The 22,851-nt window shown below is 39.2% G+C and overlaps 1 protein-coding gene across 2 annotated transcripts in view; it reads left to right on the top strand.

Annotated features, from left to right (window-relative positions):
• The first annotated feature begins 254 nt into the window (after positions 1–254).
• Positions 255–22,851, top strand: part of il12rb2 (interleukin 12 receptor, beta 2a) — a 38,412-nt gene continuing 15,815 nt past the window's right edge. For both annotated transcript variants that reach the window (XM_043699390.2, XM_043699387.2), the window contains exons 1-8: positions 255–453; positions 7,993–8,406; positions 10,046–10,330; positions 14,884–14,998; positions 16,099–16,325; positions 18,054–18,193; positions 19,081–19,228; positions 20,652–20,731. In XM_043699390.2, coding sequence (XP_043555325.2) covers positions 8,337–8,406; positions 10,046–10,330; positions 14,884–14,998; positions 16,099–16,325; positions 18,054–18,193; positions 19,081–19,228; positions 20,652–20,731 — 1,065 coding nt within the window. In that variant the 5' untranslated portion in view covers positions 255–453; positions 7,993–8,336. The remainder of the gene's footprint in view (positions 454–7,992; positions 8,407–10,045; positions 10,331–14,883; positions 14,999–16,098; positions 16,326–18,053; positions 18,194–19,080; positions 19,229–20,651; positions 20,732–22,851) is intronic.

The raw sequence follows: 22,851 nt of genomic DNA, 5'->3' as shown, positions 1-22,851 counted from the left end.
TTAACGTGCTCTAAGGCACTTCTTCCAAGCTCAGAAGTTTCTCGGAAAGCAAGTTTCCATTTCAAACACAATACAAAACGTCTAGACAAATTAAAATGCATGCAGCCCACTGCATTCAAACTTTTTTTGATGACTGCGTGTGAGAAGGATCACACATTTCAGAGGTGCGAAAGCGTGTGGTTACATCTTGGCTTCTAAATAGAATCACTGGAGCACGACTCTGGGCAAGTAACACTTAGCTGTGGTTTAAAGGTCGGCCACGTAATAGTTTAAATTTTATCAGGACGATTTATTTCCCCAGACTTTAAACAGATGATTTAAACGACGGTCTTTGTCTTGTTAACACCGCCTTTTTGGTGTACCTGTGGTTGGCTGGTACCCATCAGTGAATCCCGGGAAAGTTTACTGCTGGACACGTGGAGAATGCGTTACAATCCGGGATTGATGTGACCGGTGAGCGAACTTATTTTATCTGACATTCTCGTTTTGTTTTGTCAATGTAATGGTTTCTTCGGGGTGAAGGTGGTGGGTCTCGGAACAACGTGGTCAGAATATACTTTAGGTGCATTAGCGGAAAGCACAGGAGAAAGTTGGAGAGTGTTTATTAGCGGAAAACAGGCTCGATGATACAGCACCAGGATTTCCAAATTTCGATTTGGAGGACTTTTTACATTGGTGATAGCCAAAGTTCCGAGAGTTTGTCATTTTATTGCCGACACGTTGCGATGTCAGTTTTTAATCAAATAAATACCCCAGTGATGTATTCACAACGAAAGGGATGGAAAAAGCGCGAGGGTTGGCGAATCTTAGTTGAAATTGAACTACGGGTGGGTAAACCATGTTTGTTTGTTTTTCATGTACTCACGTACACTGTGATAATAAAACAGGATTTCTGGACAACCTGCAGGGAGTAGAGACCCTGCTGTGACCTCGCTGCCGGCTCAATTATTTTCAAAATGTGCTGTCGAGATGAGCTAGTGGAGAAGGCAGTGTAGTATCAATATGTTCGTCTGGTCATTTGTGCCAACTGGGGAAAAAACCGATAGGTCAGGGTATTTTCTGGTTGGCATGAAGTTAAGTACAGTAGGTGGCCAAAGAGTTTTGGGGATTCAAGTGCACAGATATTTTAAGGTGTCATGAACAGATGGAAAAAATAATTAAGGTGACTAATGGATTGCTGGTCTTTAAATCGAAAGGGCTGGAGTATAAGAATTCAGAATTTGTACTGCAGTTATACAAAACCCTGATTAGACTCTACTTGCAGTACTGAGAGTAGGTCTGGTCACCACATCTTCAGAGCGAGTACAATACAGGTTTGCAAGAATGATGCCTGGACTTTAGTGGTTAAGTTATTTGGAGAGATTACACAAATTAGATCTGTTTTCTCTAGAATTTGGAAGATTAAGGGATGATCTGATTGAAGTCTTCCAGATATTAACAAGGAAAGATAGGGTGAATGATAAACTTTTGCCACTTGTTGGGGATTCTAGAGCTCTGGCCATAGTCAAAGAATTAGGGCCAAACCATTCCAGAGAGATGTTAGGAAGTGCTTCTACATACAAAGAATGGTAGATATTTGGAACTCTCCCACAAGTAGCAGTACATGCTAGATCAGTACAGTTCTAAATCTGAGAGAGAGAATTTTCAAAGCAAGTATATTAAGGGATATGGGCCAAAAGCAGATATTATTGAGTTAGGTCACATTATCATTCAATGATATCATGACTGATGAGTAGGGGTGGAATGGCTACCTTTAACTTTGTTGACATACTAATCCTACATGGCACAGGCACCATCAGCAATGAGGAGGTTATTCATTGCAAGCTCAGACCCAAGACTGGGGATAGTGAATGGAAACAGGTATGTAGTGTGTTGGCTGTTAAGTAGTTAAACTGTATAACTTTGTGGGTTCCGATATCTTTTGATATGGTGAACATCTGGTTGGGAATAAGATTAGAAATAGAAAAGAAAATAAACCAAAGTTTGGGATTATTGAATGGTATCTTGACAGTCCAAGTATAGTTCAAACAAATTTGGCATATGGCAAATAAGATTAGATGAATAATTGCATGACACTTAAGACTGTTTCGCTATTCAGTGGGATCATGGTTGATCTGATAATCCTTAGCTTTGCTTAACTGCTTTTTCCCAATCCCCTTGATTGTGTGGCAAATTGTGTTCAGTTTTTTTTCGGCATTGCCTGTTTTCTGGGGATAATACAATTACTATTTGGGGCAGTGTTCTTATGAGACATTTAACTCAAAAGTGGAGAGGACTTCAAACTAAACGATGGCGCCAACGGATAAAATTTGGGAAGGTGTGATCAATCTGAGTAGCAACAAGACAAAGAGAAATGTTTTATTACAGAAAAGTGCAGAGTACATTTGTAAGTGTAAATCAATTTGAGGTGAAAATGTAAGTCCAAAGCTGGAGGCTGTACCTGAATGCATGCAGCAGTTTGAACTAAACAGATGAACTGAGCACACAGAAATAAATAACCAGATGGTAGTTATCATTAGAGACAGGCTGCAGAATATCACAGATTAGGACATGAATATTGAAGGGTGCAAGACACTTAGGAACATTAAGAAACTAGATAAATTGCAGTGGTGTCTCTTACTTCATGATGGTATTAGCAAAATAAAGAGGGATTACCTAAATTCAGAAAACCAGGATGTAGAAATAGTTCGATTAACAATGAGAAATAAAAGCATAAAGTCACTTTCAGGAATGTTGCGTAGGCCCCCTAATTAACTATATGGGAGTTTACCAGAAATGTATGGTGGTAATCATGGTGGAATTTAATCTACATATGGATTAGGTATCTAGATCTGCAAAAAATCAGATGGTAAATGGTAGTCACATGAGGGGGTCATAGAATATGTTCAGAATTGTTTCTTAGAACAGCATGATCTGAGGCCAGCCTAAGAGTAGGTTTTACTCGACTTGACAGTGTGCAATGAGACAGGATTAATTACCTAGTAAAGGACCCTCTACATCATAATTTTAAGGGAGTATGTAGTGTATTCAGGAATAGTATTAAAGCTTGATTAAATAAGACCATAAAGTGCAAATTCTGCACATTGGGTCTGTTCCATCATTGGATGGGTTCATGGTTGATCTGATCATCCTGAACTGTAACTAATTGCCATTTTCCCCATTACCCTTGATTCCATTTAATAAACTTGTCCATAGCAGCCTTGAATATAATTAATGGCCCAGTCCTGATGGCCCTTTTGTTTCTTTTCAATGTTCTACGGATTGACTACCCTCTAAAAGAAAAAGATCCGCCTCATCTGTCTTAAATGGGCAATCTCTTCCTCAGATGATACCCTCTGGTCCTCGACTCTGCCACTAGGGGGAAAGAACCTTCTGTATCCTCCCTGTCAAGCTTCCTAATAATCTTATGATCAAAAGATCTCCATTCACTCCAATAACAGACCCAACCTACACAATGTCTTCTCATAACAGATTCACTCCATACTCTGAATGAATCAAGCAAACCTTCTCTAGACTATCTCCAATGCTAGTATGTCTTTCCTTAGGTTATGGTCGTGTCAGAGTGGAGCTAGCTGACATGAGGTGGCAAATTAGATTGATTGATAGGTCCAAAGAGATGCAGTAGCAGATATTTTAAAAGGATATCTCAGAATATACAGGATAGATATTTTCAATGAGATAAAAAATCCATTGGGAGGACCCACTGTCCATACTTAACTAAAAAGTTGAGAGTATCAAACTAAACAAAGCTAATAATTGCAAAGAGGTGATTTGCAGTTATGATAATATGTAAGTAAACTTGCAAAGATTTACAAAAAGATTTAAAGAAGGAGGGGAAAGTTGGTTTGAGAGAAAGCTAGCTGGAAATGTAAGAAGAGTTTCTATAGATACTTAAAAAGGATAAGGTTAAAAATCACACATCACCAAGTTATAGTCGAACAGATTTATTTGGAAGCTAGTGCTTCCAAATAAACCTGTTGAACTATAACCTGGTGTTGTGTGATTTTTAACTATGTCCACCCCAGTCCAATATTGGCTCATTCACATCAAGAATAATAAGATAAGTGTTAGAAGTAGAGAAAGTGAGTCGGGGGAAGGTAAGGAATTGGTAGATGAACAGTTCTTTTTGTATCCTGTAACACGAGAAATGCTGCAAATAACATCTAGGAATAGCGTTAAATCGGGAGAGGGAAGGAAGGGTGGAACTCCAAGAAAATTACAATCACAGGGAAATAGCACTGAGTAAATTGTTGGGAGTTGCAAGCTTGGTAAGCCGCTAGGTTCTGGGACTTCATTTTTAAGTTTTAAAAGAAGTAACTGGTGAGAGTTGATGCATTGATTTTAATTATCCAAAATTTCCTAGTTTCTGGGACAGCTCAATTTGAATGGAAAATTGCAAGTTTCTCACACGACAGGAAACTTGTGTTTTGTTAATCCTGTGAACAGAATACTGGCACTTCAAGTAATCCTTAGGTAAACTTGAATGCTCTAAATCAATTGTTGCAATATTTACATTGCAATAATGAGACTTTGAATTTGTCCCTTCCTGGTCCGAGTGTCAATATGAAGTGGTTGTAGAGTATCCTGAAGAGGAACATGAATGAATAACAGCCACAATTTCTACCAGAACATAGGTAAAAAGAGGAATGTGTAGGTAGCTAGCAAGGAAGACCTCAAAGATAGCGTTTTCCAGACTCTGCCCTGTGTCATGCATTAGTGAATAAAGAAGTCAAAATCTCGCAAATGCATGGCTGGAGAGTTCTTGATGGAAGGACTTAGATTCCTGGGGCTAGTTCTCAGGGTACTGGGACCTCTAAGAGGCTGGATGGGTTGCACCTGAATAGAACTGGGACTAGTGACCATTGGCTATTTCAAGAAAGCTGTGGAAAGAATGAATTAATTTGGAAGGGTTTGGGAATCATTTGAAAGGGAATACAAGATTCACAAAGAATTGGGTGAAGCAGCTGGCACAAGAAAAGACATGGGTGAGTTTTAGAGTAAGAGGAAAATAGCCTGACTTGGGTTCACAATGCACGTATGTAATAACATTCTGTGTATACAATAATGTTGGTGAGTTGCTGATGCTGGTAGCCAAGTGAAAGTATGATGCAGCAATAATGGATGTTTGGCTCAAAAAATAATTGGATGCAATGTGTTTAGGAAAGGAAGGAGATGGGATGGCTATATTGATTTAGGATAACATTACAGTGCTGCAGAGTGAGGATGACCTTGAAGGTTCAAGGACAAAATTTCCATTGCTGAAAACAGAATTAATAGAGATACCATTACATTTTTGTGTATTTCAAAGGACGCCAACCAGTGAGAAGGGCAGTGCAACAAATTTGCAAGGAAATGACAGACCGATGCAGAAAAGAGTTCAGATTAGATGACTTCAGACGGGGGTCTTTAATTAGCCTTTAATTAACCGAAGTATGTTTAGGTTTAATTGTCTACATTAGTACATTAAAGAGGCATTGAATCTGTCTTTGGGGAATGAGCTGAAACAAGTGGATCAAGAGTTAATAGGAGACCTGGGTTTAAGTCCCACCTGCTTCAGAAGATGGCGGATCGGTGCAAGTTAATTTTTTTTAATCCAGAAAAACATGCAAGGTCCAGCAAAATGAGTATCAGAAGATATGTAAAGAATTCCAGGGAAAATTCCTGAGTATAAGTAATACACTAAGGAAGTCCAGTTTCTGTGTTGAGAACTGATGCGGTCCAGATGGATTTGAATCAAGCAGAGCTATAATTGATCTTTAAGGCAATTTTTTTTAGTTGAAGTACATTCTCGGATGGTATAGAAGTAGGACAAATCTAATCCTAATGACGAAAGAGAGAAAGCAAAGAAATCAGAAAAAGGCTTCTTATTACAGATGTCAAGTTGATAACACAGCTGCCCTTGACTAGGTGATGTTGTGTCATCATTTTGAATGACTGCACTCATGTGGTATAAATAAACCTGCAGTGGTGTTAGAGTTCCAAAATTTTGACCTACTGGAGTGAAGGAATGATGCTACAATTCCAAATTAGGATGGTGTGCAACTTGGAGGGGAGCTTGCTTGTTGTGTTGCTCTATATATATGAACCAAACTGGATATTAAATACTCAGAGGGGAGGTCAAAAACACAAATGAGAAGCAAAAAGAGAGTATGAGAAAAGACTTGCAGCTAACATGAAAGGAAATCCAAAAGTCTTCTGTAGATGTACAACCAGTAAAAAGATGGTAACAAAGGTTCAAGAAAAGTCAGTTCAGCTCAGCTGGAGTTCGGTATTCTGCAGGGATCGATTCTGGGACCTCTGCTCTTAGTGATTTTTATAAATGACTTGGATGAGGAAGTGGAAGGATGGGTTAATAAGTTGCCGATGACACAAAGGTTGGTGGAGTTGTGGATAGTTTTGAGGGCTGTTGTAGGTTGCAACAGGACATTGATAAGATGTAAACTGGGCTGAGAAGTGGCAAATGGAGTTCAACCTGGAAAAATGTGAAGTGATTCACTTTGGAAGGTTGAATTTGAATGCACAATAAAGGGTTAAAGGCAGGGTTCTTGACCATGTGGAGGAACATGGGGATCTTGAGGTCCACGTCCATACATCACTCAAGTTGATAGGTTTGTTAAGGAGTATGGTGCGTTGGCTTTCATTCACAAGGGGTTGAGTTTAAGAGCTGCGGGCATAATTTTAAAGTGATTGGAGGAAGTTTAGGGGAGATGTTAGAGGTAGGTTCTTTACACAGAGTGGTGGGTGCATAGAATGCATTCCTGCAGTGGTAGCAGAGTCATTAGGGACATTTAAGTAACTCTTGGATAGGCACATGGAAGATAGAACAATGTAGGGTATGTAGGTTAATCTGATCTCAGAAAAGGCCAGCACAACATTAAGAGCTGAAGGGCTTGTACTGTACTGTACTGTTCTATGCTCTATGAAGAGATATGCACGTGGTGGTAGTATGGTTGATGTACTAAATGTGGACTTTACATCTGTTCTTTCAAGGATGATGTTGCCAAGGTTGCAGTGACTGTCTCAGTCACAGAGACTCTGGATGAGCTAAAAATTTCAAGATTAAAGGGCATATTTTTGAGGTGAGAGGAGAGAGATTTTGGAAAGACATGAGGGGCTGATTTGCATGTGGAATGAACTTCCTGAGGAAGTAGTGGATGTGGGCACAGTTACAATGTTTAAAAGGCATTAAGGTAAGTACATGAATAGGAAAAGCTTGAAAGGATGTGGGCCAGGGGCAGGCAGGTGGGACTAGTTGTGTTTGGGATTGTGTTTGGCATAGATTGGTTGGATTGAAAGGTCTGTTTCCATACTGTATGACTCTATGACCATGAATCTATTGTCATTACTGAGGGAAACCCATCTCGCTCACTAATGTCCTTTTAGAGAAGGAAACTGCCAACTTTATCTGATCTGGCCTACATGTGATTCCAGACCCACAGCAATGTGGTTGTCTCTGGTGCTTTACAGCCAATAAAATACTACTTGAAGTTTTCTAAATGGCCTGATCTTGTTTTAAAGGTCGATGTCCCCTTTTCCTCCTATGTTCTAACCCCGTAGTTGTAATGGACAACATTTGCTAATCTTCTGCATATATATTTATGTGGCAACGACATTTGAGTGCGTAAATGGACTCATCAGTTTCTTTGGTTTTCTATTGTTCGTAGATGTATATTCTTTTAAAATGTATTTTGTATCCTTTATTGGTCCAGAGTGAATGTCATCACACTTAACTATTTGCAGAAATCCCTCTGCATAATTTTACAAATCCCTAAATCAAAATTACTGTCCCTTTATGCTTGTAATGCCACCCATTAACTATTTATAATTAAATACTAAGTAATTATTTATGATAAATAGTTGAGGTGTAAGTTCAGATGCCCATGCAAATATCATTAACTACTTTCTTCTGAATCGTGTCCTTGCATATTATACTTAATTGCTATCTTCTACCACACCACCAACTTCCTAATTAGATCAATATTTTGGTTTCAGTGCTGTTAGGAAGACTGTTCCAGAATTTTGGACCCAGGAACAGGGAAGAATGGCAACGTTCCTTTGCCCAACAATTGGAAAACACAATACAAGTCTGCTATTTCTGTTTACATCCTTGCATCTTCTCTGAGGCAGCTGAAGATCAACTTATACTGTGGGCACGAGGAACTGAGATTGACTGTTGGTGGAACAAAAGGAAAGAATTTAACAACAAGGTAGAAATGTGTGCAGCTGGCAAATGTACAGCAGACCTGAAATCTGGAAGTAAGACTATTGAATAATCACTTTACAGGAACAGCTACAATCTGGGGTTTCTGGTTCCCAAGCTTCCCTTCTTTTGTTTGATGGAGCTTGTTGGAGTATGTTTGTTAATCAAACTAGTTGCCATCTTATTGTGCAAGAACAAGGCAGCTGGTAAGTTGCATTAAACAATTATAATTAATACGTATATATATATATGTGGTTTAAATCATGTTTGAGTTTAGAGTAATGCTCAAGGATTTAAGTTTTGTTTTTGTTTATATTTGCTGTCTTTAAGTGCTAAACCATATTTGACGATCTCAGGTTGGATAAAAGCAAAAGACTACAGACATTGGAGATCTGAAAGAGAAACAGAAGTTGCTGGAGAAGCTCAGCCAATCTGGCAGCATTGGTAGAGAAAAACAGTAAAAGTTTCAGATGCAGTATTCTGATGAATGGTTACTGAACTCAAAATATTAACTTTGTTTCTCTATAGTAGCCACCAGCGCTGCTGAGTTTCTCAATTTTGGTTTTGGTTTTTGACATTAGCTATTGGCCTTGACATTGACTAGCCATTCAATACTTATTCTCAGGACCCATCACTGCAGTGCCAAATCATATTCCACTTCGATACAGCAGTTACCGATGACTGATTGACTATCTTTCAGAAAGATTCTTTGGCTGATTTCATGTGGTCTCACATAGCCTCTCCTTTCATCAACCAGTTCAGCACTTACATAAAGGCTTCCTAATCCGTATGTGCTGGTAACACCATGGTTCATTTTAGCCCCAAGTTATACAGAGACTATTAAATTTAATTTGTTATCTAGCAATGCTATAAAACAATATTTTTAGTGAGAAATTTTAAGATATAATGGATAGTTAACACATCTATAAGTTCAAATGGCAATTTTAAATTTCAAATTTATTGTCATTCTTTCAGATTACCAATTTAGATTTATCACTTGTGTTTGCAGTATGATATATTTGTGCATAATGGAAGGTACATATTAATACACAGGGCCCTGTTCTTCACACACAGAAAGGACATGTACTTTTGCTGCATTGATTTCAAAGCAACAAAGCAGTTATGTTCAGGTTTATTTTTCAGGACAACGCTTTGACCATAAAGAGACAACCTGTCTTGTTTCGATTTAACCGCATGTTCAGAGGTGTGTGGTGTGTGTGTGTGTGTGTGTGTGTGTGTGTGTGTGTGTGTGTGTGTGTGTGTGTGTGTGTGTGTGTGTGTGTGTGTGTGTGTGTGTGTGTGTGTGTGTGTGTGTGTCCTGATGAATGTAAGACAAAAAGTTTCAACAAACTATTGGCTTTTCAGTAATACTCACGTTCTGCACTGCTGAATGAATATTTGAATACACATTGGCCTCCATCACACAGAAGGAAGAAATGAAAATAATAATAATTCATGGTGCATCTGTCCCAATAATTATTTCTGTTCTGTATGGACATCCAAGGTCTAGATCTGGAAGGCTATGCTAAAATGGCATCAGCATGCTGATTGGCATGCATGGACCCTCTCAGCAGCTACATACATGCACAGCTTTTGAGATAGCATTGTTCAAAATGTGAGAACATTCCAAAAACACTGAGATGTTTTTGAACTCTACTAATGTAGAAAGAAGATCTACATTGTAAGAACATAAAAATTAAAGTTGCAGTTAGAAATATTAGCAGACTAATACAGTGTACACAATTCAAATGAGCAGGTTATCATTGGCAACCAAGTACTCTGTCTTAATGCTGAAGCTTTTCTAGCTTCTAAAATGATTTTGAAAATGTTGTCATCTTCTTCCAGAATCCTGTACTAATGGAGAAATGCAAGTCAGCCCTGCATCCGTAATAAGATTTGGATCAAGCATTAACATATCGTGTATATTAAAGGGGTCATTCTACAATGAATGTACAGCTCAACAGCTACGTATTATACAAGACAACACCATGCTGCTACATACGGTACAGATCCCCACCAATGCAGTCATTGCACACATTCCAAAGTTTACAAACGATGAGTCCAGTTTTGCTTGTAAGCTACACTGCAACATGGAATACTTGATTTGTGGAATTGATATTAAAGCTGGCTGTAAGTGGTATTTTTAATTTTATTGATTGAAATGAATATACTGTATGCTAACAAGTTTTGTTAGCTATTTTATTTTTGGTTTGTTACATGTATAACAGCTAAACATCTTAAAAGGAGATGGTGTGAATGGCGAAACAGTTCAGTCACTTAGTCATGCTTCAATACCCTGAGTGGCTGAAGAGTTCAATTCCCAATATAGACCTTACTGCAGAATGGTACTCATGGAAATCACAGGGCACAGTATTGAAGCCGAGTGGAGTTTCTGCTTTACTCTCCTTTTATTTGTCTGATCTCACTTCACCTCACCTTCCTTTGCTCCTTGATTCAAAGTCCAAGGACCATTTGCTGATTGTTATAATGGATTATGAAATTAAGAGGGATTATTTTTGTTTTCTATAACTCGCCATTTGCCATGAAAAATGGAATGATACCAGATGGAAATGAAATACTATCTCCCACAAATTTTATAGTTCAATTTTTTTTATTACTCACCTGGGTTTAAAGGAAATGGGGCGTAAATTAAGTTAATTCCAGGGAACATGTGAACCAGGCAGGAACCTTTAAAACAATTTCCGTTAAGGTGTCACTACCATTTTGTAGCCTCACTGCCTGACTATCCCAACTTGCTATTTCCACCATCAGTCACAGGCTCCAAACCCTGTCACATCCTTCAACTTTGAGAATATTGGATGAGAGACCTATTATATGCTCATAACACAAAAAAAAACTAATTATAATAGTGCAAGAAAAGTATCTCTTCCTAAAGTCCTACGTAACTTTTCTGATAGCAACCAATGAATCCAAATTGAATAAAATTTTCACTTTTGTAGAGTGTAAAGAGATGTAGAATTATCTTGTCTGATTCAAGTCAGTTAATTATTATATCTCCTGTCTGATTTGAGGCTAAATGAAAGGGTGGCAATAACAGCAATTGAAGTCTGCTACAGTTGATCCAAAAGTCCTCTAGAAACTTCATTGAGTAGATCTTTGGAATCCTTGAACAATGGTTCAGATTTCAAGAGCACTCTTGTGGTTTCCTTCAGTATAGCCCACAGTATCCTGTTTGATCATGGTTTTCCTTGTGCTATGTAATGGTGGCAAATGCATAGAACCACCATTGATCATCATTGAATGAATTGCATCTTCAGATTATGTCACAGGTAGTAAATTTTGAAGTTTCTCTAGCAGATCCTGATCCCCTCACTCCTATGTCATTCCTGCAAGAAAATTAGATATGTTTAAATATCCGTCCCAAGCAAGAGCTTCAACTCTCATGTGTTAGCCAACTTTATTGTAGTGTGCATGATGATGACAGAAACCAAAGCAAGTTTGAGCAAGGGGAAAAAATATAGTCATAAAGCTATACAGCATTGAAACAGACCCTTCAGTCCAACTTATCCATGCTGACTAAATTAATATAGTCCCATTTGCAGGTATTTGGCCCATATCCCTCGCAACTCTTCCTATTCATATTCCTTTAAATGTTGTAATTGTACCGGCCCCTACCACTTCCTGTGGCAGCTCATTCCATACAAGAACCACCCTCTACATGAAAGCATTGTCCCTTAAGTCCCTTTTAAATGTTTCCCCTCTCACCTTAAACATATGCAGTCTAGTTTTGGACTCCCCTACCCTGGACAAAATAAACTAATTTAGTTTACTCTGTCTATGCCCCTCATGTTTATAAGTGTCTATAAGGTCACCCCTCAGGCTCTGCTCCAGGGAAAGTAGTCCCAGCCTATTCAGCCTCTCCCTTGAGATCAAATGCTCCAACCCTGGCAACATCCTTTGTAAGTCTTTTCTGAACCCTTCGAGGAGAAAGTGAGGTCTGCAGACGCTGGAGATCAAAGCTGAAACTTTATTGCTGGAACAGCACAGCAGGTCAGGCAGCATCTAGGGAACAGAAGATTCGACGTTTCGGGCACATGCCCTTCTTCAGGAATGAGCAGAGAGTGTTCAGCAGGAGAAGATAAAAGGTAGGGAGGAGGGACTTGGAGGAGGGGCGTTGGAAATGTGATAGGTGGAAAGAGGTCAAGGTGAGGGTGATAGGTCGGAGTAGGGTGGAGGCGGAGAGGTCAAGAAGAAGACTGCAGGTCAGGAAGGCGGTGCCGGGCTGGAGGGATTCGGCTGAGACAAGGTGGGGGGAGGGGGGATGAAGAAACTGGTGAAGTCCAAGTTCATCCCCTGTGGTTGGAGGGTTCCCAGTCGGAAGATAAGCCGCTCCTCCTCCGACCGTCGCGTTGTTGTGGTTTGGCGGTGGATGAGTCCAATGACCTGCATATCGATTCAGAGTATATTGGGGAGACAGGCCGCCTACTTGCGGAGCGATTCAGAGAGCACCTCTGGGCCACCCGGACGAACCAACCCAATCACCCTGTAGCACAGCATTTCAACTCCCCCTCCCACTCCACCGAGGATATGCAGGTCATTGGACTCATCCACCGCCAAACCACAACAACGCGACGGTCGGAGGAGGAGCGTCTTATCTTCCGACTGGGAACCCTCCAACCACAGGGGATGAACTTGGACTTCACCAGTTTCTTCATCCCCCCTCCCCCCACCTTGTCTCAGCCGAATCCCTCCAGCCCGGCACCGCCTTCCTGACCTGCAGTCTTCTTCTTGACCTCTCCGCCTCCACCCTACTCCGACCTATCACCCTCACCTTGACCTCTTTCCAACTATCACATTTCCAACGCCCCTCCTCCAAGTCCCTCCTCCCTACCTTTTATCTTCTCCTGCTGAACACTCTCTGCTCATTCCTGAAGAAGGGCATGTGCCCGAAACGTCGAATCTTCTGTTCCCTGGATGCTGCCTGACCTGCTGTGCTGTTCCAGCAATAAAGTTTCAGCTTTTCTGAACCCTTTCAAGTTTCAGCACATCCTATAGTAGGGAGACCAGAATTGCACACAATATTCCAAAAGTGGCCTAACCAATGTCCTGTACAGCCTCAACATGACCTCCCAGCTCCTGAACTCAATAAAAGCAAGCAACCAAACGCCTTCTTCACTATCCTATTTACTGGCAACTGCACTTTCGAGGAGCTATGAACCTGCACTCCAAGGTCTCTTTGTTCAGCAAAACTACCCAGGATCTTACTATTAAGTGTGTAAATCCTGCCCTGACTTGTCTTTCCAAAATGCAGCACCTCAAATTACCTTAAATTAAACTCCATCTGCCACACCTCAGCCCGTTGTACTCTGAGATAACCTTTGCTGTACACTACACCTCCAAATTTGATGCCATCTGCAAACTTACTAACTATACCTCCTATGTTCTCATCCAAATCATTTATATAAATTATGAAATGTAGTGGACCCAGCACCAATCCTTGTGGCACAACTCTGGTCACTGGCTTCCAGTCTGAAAAGCAGCCCTCCACCACCACCACCTCTGTCTTCTACCTTCAAGCCAGTTCTGCATCCAAATGGCTAATTCTGGTATCAATCCTCTTCGTTGCTTCTTCAAAAAAATTCAATGAAGTTAGTTGTGAAGATTTTTGAAGGTTTTGAATACAAACAGAAAGAAGATGCAGTAAAGTTTACCTTGGTTTTATGAACAGTTATGGGAGGTGGTGAATGAAGGATTACTGGTCTTGAAGAAAAGGTGGAATCTTACAGGGTTTTGCAAAAATGTAATAAAATAGTTTAATGAAAATTTTGGCATTCCTGGTAAGTTCACTAAGTTTCTTTCTGAAATGCAGTCACATTCTAAAACTAATGCTGTTTGCATGTACTTGAGCCCCATTACCAACTAATGCTGGCATCCCCAAAGTTTCATAGAAATGAGCATCGTTCCTCTTCATAACTCTTTCTGAGAACCTCAATTCTACTGAAATTCTGATATCTACTGCATGCTCTACAGTTAAGTCATTCAAAAGTGCACCCCATTTTTAAACTGTTGCAAGCTTGTAAATCTGTGGTAGCATGCAACTTACTCGTCCCTCACCAACCAACAGCCAATAGAGGCACATGTTACACAGATTGCCTCTCTCACTTGTGCAATGGGGTGGCAGCACTTAATGTGGGATTGGTTCTCCATTGACTCCTTGGAACAATGCATTTGTCAAATTAACCTCCTATTATCAGATTCTGATAGATTGCTGCATTGTTGGAAGTTCAAAGACATTAAACCAAGACTCTCTGTCATAATGGTGATTAAGATGGTTGCAAAGGACTCCATTCACAACTTGGAGAAAAGTTGGAAGTTCTTATATTTTCTCTCACCAACATTACTTCCTCAACTAATAGTACAGAATGTGCCATCTTACTTAAGAGCTTAATTACTTTAGAGATTTGAGTTGAGGAAGGATCTTGCACCAAAACCTTAAACTGTCCTTTTTATTTACAAATGCTAATTGATATGATGTATTTTTGTAGCATTTTCTATCTTTGTTTAAGATTAATTGTTACCTTTGCAGTGCATGTAACATTGCTGGTGCAAAATATCTCTGGTACCATTCACTCATTCGTTGCACTATATGCTTTATGGTAACAAATGTTAAGAATGTCTAGGAAATAATTCTATATCAAAAATTTCACATTTTGCTGTTTCAGACCCTCCAGATCAGCCCCAAAACTTGAAATGCATTCAAAATGGAAGAGAAGGTGATGTATCTTGCAGCTGGTTTATAGGACGCATCACGCATATCAGAACAAATCATATATTGCGGTGAGATAGTTTTCCAGTTTGAAAACTGATGTTGCCTTTAAACATGAACTGAATGATGGAAATGCATCAGAATGTAAGGCCACTCTGCCTTGAAATTTGTACCTTCAAAAAACACATATGACTCTGAAAATTCCTGCATCTATTTCATAAATGCTTTCTGATTTCCAAACCCTGACTACTTTATGATTGAACCCCTGCATGGGCATCTATGACTATCATTAACTCCTTGTCTTCCATTCTTCAACAACCTCTTTATCCCCTTCATACAGCAACTAGCACTTCCTGTAGAACACAATGTATTTATAGCACAAAAGGAAGCAGCTACTTTGCAAAAGCAACTCCAATAATACCCCTGTTCATTGTTTTTTCTTTCTTTTCTGTAACTCCAAGTGTTGATTTATTTCAAATACATATGCAGATCTTTTCCCCTTCAATGGCTCTGTCTTAACCATGCCAATTGGTAAAACATTCTGCTTTGACAAATTCTCTGAACAAACTCCTGTAAACCTATCCACTCCTCTTCTCTCTGCTTTTAAATAGTTGATCTCTTTACGCTAGGAAAAATGTATATGGTAATGCACCCATCAGTCACTTGAGAGACCAATGTCTTTATCACATTGACTTCACTCAACATACAAATATATTTCCTGATGAAGGGCTTTTGCCTGAAACGTTGATTTTCCTGCTCCTCGGATGCTGCCTGATCTGTTGTGCTTTTCCAGCACCACTCTAACCTAGACTCTGATCTCCAGCATCTGCAATGTTCACTTTCGCCATACAAATATATTTGCCTGGTCAAGAGTAGACATGTCTCTACAGCTAAGAACATGTGTGTTACATAAATATGGATCATTTGTATAATGCTATTGTACAGAATTTAGGATATCTGGCAAAAAAAATCTTCACCTGCCTAATAATATTAGCTAGCAGATACCACTTGTGAATGTTAAGTAATTTAGATGTAGTTTGTAGAGTATTTTGAACTTAACATTGCACCTTGGTTATTGCTATTCCTGTTCTCTTGGTGCACAGAATAAAACATTGCACCTTTCATTTCAAATGCAAAGATGGGTTTAAAAATCATGTAATACATTTTTCAGGTTCCGAAATGAGTCACACAGTTTTTTTGCATCAAAAACCTCTGCCGCGTTGTCAACTGGAAATTGCACAAAGCAGAGGAAGACTCTACTGGACCAAAGGCTGCACTTTGCAAGTGAATCTGGACATGTTTTCAACCCATCCTCTGTTTATTCAGCTTGGGTAACTGCTTCAAACCAACTGGGGAATCAAACTTCAGCAGTCATAAACTTCACCTTAGATGAGATAGGTGTGTGTAAGTTTTTTTAAAATCTATATTAAATGTGCACTGTCCCATAGATCAATCTGATGCAAAAAAAGGATGCATGTCTTTCTTCCTTAAATCCTAGCATTCTGCCAATAATGTTTATGTAAATAGCTACATAATATAGGCCTGAAGCTAATATTTCATCACATTTTGCCTTTTGGTGAGTAGATGGCTCCACATGTGTAGCAAACACCATCTGTCGCTGGCTTAAAAGAGCACATGTATGTAGGGCCCCTCTGTCATTCTTAAATGACTAAAAGCAGCAACCAATTTCAAAAGATAACACTACTGGAAGTTCTGAGGAAATTCGTTCTGGTGCCAATTGTCCTATGATCCAATACTTGGAGGTGAAGGCTAAAGCTGACGAAGCTTCCATTCTTGTGGTGTCTGCCAAGTGAGTTTCCTCACCTGCTATGCTCACCTTGCCATTCCAGCCACCACACTGCCTGCTCTCCCCATCCTACCTGTACACAAACTGCTGCTGTCCCTCACTTCCACCTCAACCAGATTGCAGGCATAGATAGCAGCAGGATATCTAAAAATAATATCCATAAAGAAAGGTATCTCAGTTTTTCTCTCAATGATTTGAATCTGTGTTGACAACTTTTTAGCATAAAGAATGATTAACAATTACATGAGGTTTCCAGGTGGATCAGGAAATGAAATAGTCTGAGAAGTAGCTGGATGCTGTGGTGGTCCATAGATATTTTCTTATTAATCTGTCAAGTGATGTTACACATTTCTAGAGCAAGTGGGTCTTGAACCTGGGCCTCTTGGGATATTAGAGACAATACCAATGTGCACAAGGACCATTCTATGCTGGGTCTTACTGGATGATTAGGCTAAGATTCCTGATTTTAACTTTCATTATTATTGATCTTTGTGATTACATGACTTTCAAATAACCGCAGAATTTTATGCAGGAAATAGTCACTTTATGTGGTTTGCCTCTACTATTTAAGGTAAGACTGAATATTGTTAATGCTCAGTTTATACTGTGGACTCTCAAGTACAACATTTTTTCCTGCTCTTTCTCTTAAAGATGATGATTTTGTGGTTTCTCAACCCACAGATAAATGGCAACCCAGAATTCCAAATCTTCTCTGAAATGCAGTACAAAGCTTGCACCTTCTGACAGTGATTTTTAAATTTTTTTTAATTGTTTGAGATGTGGGGATTGCATTTGTTGCCCATGAACTGGGTGCCTTACTAGGCCATTACAAAGAGCGGTTAAGAGTCAGCCACATAGCTGTGGATCTACAGTCACGCAGACCCGACCAGGTGAGGATGGCTGATTTCCTTCCCCAAGTGACATTAGTGGACAAGGTGGATTATTATGACAGCATTTTTTCACCATTATCACTAGACTTTAATTCTAGATCTTTGTTTTTATTAACCATCTACTATGGTGTGATTTGAGCCTGGGCCTCCAGAACATTATGTTCGTCTCTGGGTTATGAATCCAGCATCAATACAACTACACCTCCAATGTGATAGACTTATTCCTATAAAGATGGTTATTAGCTTCCTGAAAATCAATTAACTATTACCAGTGCATTTGTATTCCAACATCCCACAGAATATGGTTTGGGTTTTTACATGATGCTGTTCATCTGAATATTCTTATTTCTACAGTTAATCATACCTGATCTTATCTATAAAACAAATATATTGACATCAGCAAAGTAACTACAGAATTTTTTTTTTTAGTGACACCCAGTCCTCCCTGTATCAGAAAGGTAGAATTTAGCAGCAGCTCACCGCTAATTAGTACAATATATTGGCAAGACCACCAAAACACAAAGTTGTTTGAAATCCGATATCAAAGTGCCAACAGTCAATCGAAAAAGGTAACTTTTTAAAACTTATTTGTGGTTATTTTCCTTGCGATATTTCTAATTGATAACTTAGAAAAGTTTGAATTTCCCACAAAGTATTCATTTTGAATTTCCAGAATTATTTGAGCACGTGCATCTTATAGATTAGCTGTACCAGATTCTCACCACTTCATTGTACCTCTCTTCTCCATTATCTTTTAATTCAACGAGATAGTTAGTTATATATTGTCCTTCTTTCCATTATTCCCACAAAAAAAGGGCATTCTAGATTGCCTGGCAAGTTATGCATTTTGAGGATTTCTGTAGTCTTTGTTGCTAAAACAGTTTTTAACATTGCTCTTCTGCCAATAACACTTTTTTGTTTTAATTTGCCTTTCTCTTTGTGGAATGCTATTTCCACAACTCCCTTCCTTCAAATAGGATGCACTGGGATTATCATAGAAATAACTGAACGTAGCCACACTGTATAGGCTTTACCATTGAGTCGCACTACGCACCATTCGTCCTTCAACAAAGGCTAGAAGCAGAAATTGAGGCTTGATGTGTTTTACCTATATCGGCTGACCAATCCCACGAAGAGGATACTTTTCTGTAGGCTGAAAAGCCAATTCAGGTCATAGTAATATAGGTGACCTTTTCATGATTGGTAATTAAGGCCACTCCTGGACCAGAACTAATTCCACCACTAGCATGCCATAGTCTACAGAATCCACTATGTCCTCTCTTGCATTGCTGCCATTTATTCCACCAGGTGAAAGCAACTGCTAAGCATTGCAAAGAATTTACCAAAGTATGTTACACTTAAGCCAAAATGTGCAGGTCTGTTTGAGACTCAACAACCCTTCGTCCAGGTTCCAGTTTTAATTGCCAGATCATACTCCTTTCTGTTTTGATTTCAGAAATTGTTAATCAATTTTACACACTGTGATGTGTTTGATTTGGAGCATTACACAGAATATGAGTTCCAGGTTCGCTCAAAGTTTGATCAGTTCCAAGGACAATGGAGTGAGTGGAGTCCTACCTTTATAAGCAAGACACCAGAGGCAGGTAGAGTTCTCCACCATTGCTGTGCGGTTAGAGTTGATGTAAAATAAATAGAATAATTCCTTTATTGTATGAGCATCAATCTATCTTGTTGATTAAGAAGGTGTTTGGTATGCTTTCTTTTATTGGTCGGAAAGATGTTGTGAAACTTGAAAAGGTTCAGAAAAGATTTACAAGGATGTTGCCAGGGTCGGAGGATTCGAGCTATAGGGAGAGGCTGAACAGGCTGGGGCAATTTTCCCTGGAGCGTCGGAGGCTGAGGGGTGACCTTAGAGGTTTACAAAATTATGAGGAGCGTGGATAGGTTAAATAGGCAAAGTCTTTTCCCTAGGGCCGGGGAGCCCAGAACTAGAGGTCATAGGTTTAGGGTGAGAGGGGAAAGATATAAAAGAGACCTACGGGGCAACTTTTTCATGCAGAGGGTGGTACGTGTATAGAATGAGCTGTCAGAGGATGTGGCGGAGACTGGTACAATTGCAACATTTAAGAGGCGTTTGGATGGGTATATGAATAGGAAGGTTGGGTGTGGAGTGGATTATGCCCCAGTAAATCCATTCTGCCAATATTCAATAGATTGGCTCATGCATGAAGAACCAGATGAGGCATCAAAAAAATTCCTGTAAACTTTTAAGGTTTAGGAAATGTTACGGTTTTCTAGATGAGGGATCAAAACTCTAGAGGATAGTTTTCAGGGACTTGTACTAGCTGAATGCCTTTTTTGCAGGTCATTTGTACTGTACTATTCACACCCTGTTTTGACTCAGACAACTCCTGATCAGTTACAAGACAGAATGCTAAACTTGTTAGTTTCTTTATGATGCAGTAATTAATGATTTGACCAAAGGTGTGAAATACATTTAAAATACTTCTTTCATTATTAAATCTTGACTTTGTATTGCAGTAGTACAGTCACACTGAGGTCAGCAAATACAATGGAATATTGTGGGTGTAATTCAATTCCTGTCAATTCTGATGTATATCCAATAACTGCAACAGCTCGCACACATGCTGACGCCTAAAATTTGAAATTCATCTGCATGTCAGAACAAATTCGGAATGAGATTGTGTGCAGAGTATAGCAGTAGTTCTACTAGTCACAAATTGAGGTGTCACAGCAAGAATGCATCACCCTTGCTTGTTGCACCCCATCTTGTCAATATTTTGAAGGGAAGGGAAGTTCCTGTCACTGCCTAACCTTGCTTCCATATCGAAGAGAAAGATTGCTATGTTGTTGACATATTGTACACAAATGTGCCTGGTGTTGATTGATCCTTCTATTTTATCAATATCAAAATTGATAGTGTGGGATTATTGTGTTTGAGGGTGGCATGGTGGTGAAGCCTATGTAATGACCATTTACAAAGAATATATATTAACCTTTTACTTTAGATCATGTTTCAATAGGTTTTGTTTTGTCATTTCATAGTTCCCACAGGGCAACTAGATGTCTGGTACACAACAGATCTGTTTGATCCCAATCATCTACAAGTCACACTTTTCTGGAAAGTAAGATATTTTAGTTTATTATAGAGTCATTTATAAAATAACTTAATGCCTAGTTATACTTACCAAGTAAATACATGTGAAGAGTAATGTTGAGAGGAGATTCACTCTTGTGATTTACTTTCACAGGAATAGTTCAGTCTATTGAATACCAAGCCATGTGTCCATATTGTAATTTGGTTACTGATCGCATGGACAAGTGACAAATAGTTGTAGTCAGGGTTTTTTTTTACCAATCCACTGTATTCCCTCCATGTTCTCGTAACCAATGGTGCCACCACAAAATGAATCAATTCCTTGAACCTTCTCCAATTCAGCTTATCTGCCTTCGCTCATATCCTGGAGATATTAATATTGGGTGCCTTTTAAAAATAGCAACATCTTCATGTGATCAAAATGCTCAACACATCAATATGAGCTTTAGTAAATATGCATTATGCATTGATGTTGATATGAACAAGATTTGCTGTGTGATGCAACTTTAACAGTAGTTGCAGTACCAGGCTTTGGGGTGTGCCATTTCTACTGTACAAAGCACTGTAAACAGTTCAATAGTTCAGTGTTTTGTATGATCTGGTTAGAATGCTGCAGCTACTTGCCATTACGTTATTCTGTAAGTGTTACATTACATCTATAACCACTTCAAAAGTGCTTAATTTGCTGTAATGTACTGTAAGACATCTTGAGGTTATAACAGCTATTTTATAAATAAAAATACCTTCAATGCACTGGCCAAATATTTATCGCTCAATCCATAATAGATTATTTATTATCAGTGTTGTGACTGCACAGGAAGAGACCATTCCATTGTGTCTGAACTGGATTTCCAATGAGCATTGATTAGTGCTATTCACACCTTTTACTCCATACTCTTGCACATTGTTAAAAGATCAGACGTTGAATTTCAATAAGTGTTCTGTAACTTTCAGTGTAAATCCAGTTTATGGCAGCTCTCAAACATGAATGTGTAGTTTTTGCTTACACCAGCAGAGGACTGCTGTTTGCAACATTGTCTCCACCCCAAGTCTAATGCACATGCTATTCTCAGACAGCCATTTAAGGGTGGTTAGTACTGCTGCCTCACAGCACCAGGGTCCCAGGTTAGATTCCACCGTCGGGCGACTGTCTGTGTGGAGTTTGCACATTCTCCCCGTGTCTGCATGGGTTTCTTCCAAAAATCCAAACATGTGCAGGTCAGGTGAATTGGTCATGTTAAATTGCCCATTGTATTCTGGTGCATTCATCAGAGGGAGATGGGTCTGGGTGGGTTACTCTTTGGAGGGTCAGTGTGGACTGTTTGGGCCGAAGGACCTGTTTAGAGAATCTCTTCTGGAGTAGAAATGACCTATATAAGAGAGACAGGTTGCACCTGAATTAGAAATATCCTGGTGGGGTGATTTGCTAGTGCTACTCAGGAGGCTTTAAGAGAGGTACCCAAAGAGAAGTCTGAGGCTGATATAATAGATAAGGGGAGAAGGTTAAATAGTCAAGGCAACAAAAAGCATAACATTCTCAGGAAAGTGTCTCTATTTGGCCCTTGTATAAGATTTCCTTTGGAATATTAAATAGATGCACCTGCATAACCTATTGCTACCACTAGTGCCAGCGTTTCAACAGTAAAAGTGTTTTTTTAACCGTCTTTTATTGTCATTATTAATTCCCACCAAGAACATGACGCACCCTGTCATACTAGGATATGTATGAAAATTTGCTTAAGAATGAAGAGCTTTGTATCTTCTGGATCACCCAAAACTGGAAACTTAAGTCTACATTTCTCCAAATTTGAGTTTCTTTAATGTTTAATACGCTCTGAGAGCCTCCTGTTAACCATGATTAAATATGGTTCTCCATTCCTGTAGGCCATAACTAGCATTGGACCTCATTCAGCTCAACTGACCAAACATAACTAGTTTGACTCCACCTTGAATGTTTTCCTAGGACTTTATTTTAAAAAAATGTTTTTGACATCTATCTCAAGTGTGTTTTTTGTTTCTTTCTGAAAATCTAATTCTAGTTAATAACAGTCTTTCTAAGTTTGAACCTTGGTGTAGTCCAGCATTGAAAGGCAAACATTTGGGTTAGGAATCTCCAAGGAGAATTTTTGTAATCTTTCACAGGTGTGC

Source organism: Chiloscyllium plagiosum, unplaced genomic scaffold (genome assembly GCF_037043375.1).
Source record: "Chiloscyllium plagiosum isolate Xiang-an unplaced genomic scaffold, Cpla_swu_hap1 HiC_scaffold_9, whole genome shotgun sequence".
NCBI classification, from domain to species: Eukaryota; Metazoa; Chordata; class Chondrichthyes; order Orectolobiformes; family Hemiscylliidae; genus Chiloscyllium; species Chiloscyllium plagiosum.
Note: the sequence above shows the minus strand (reverse complement) of the source record. Positions and strands in the feature narration are given on the sequence as shown.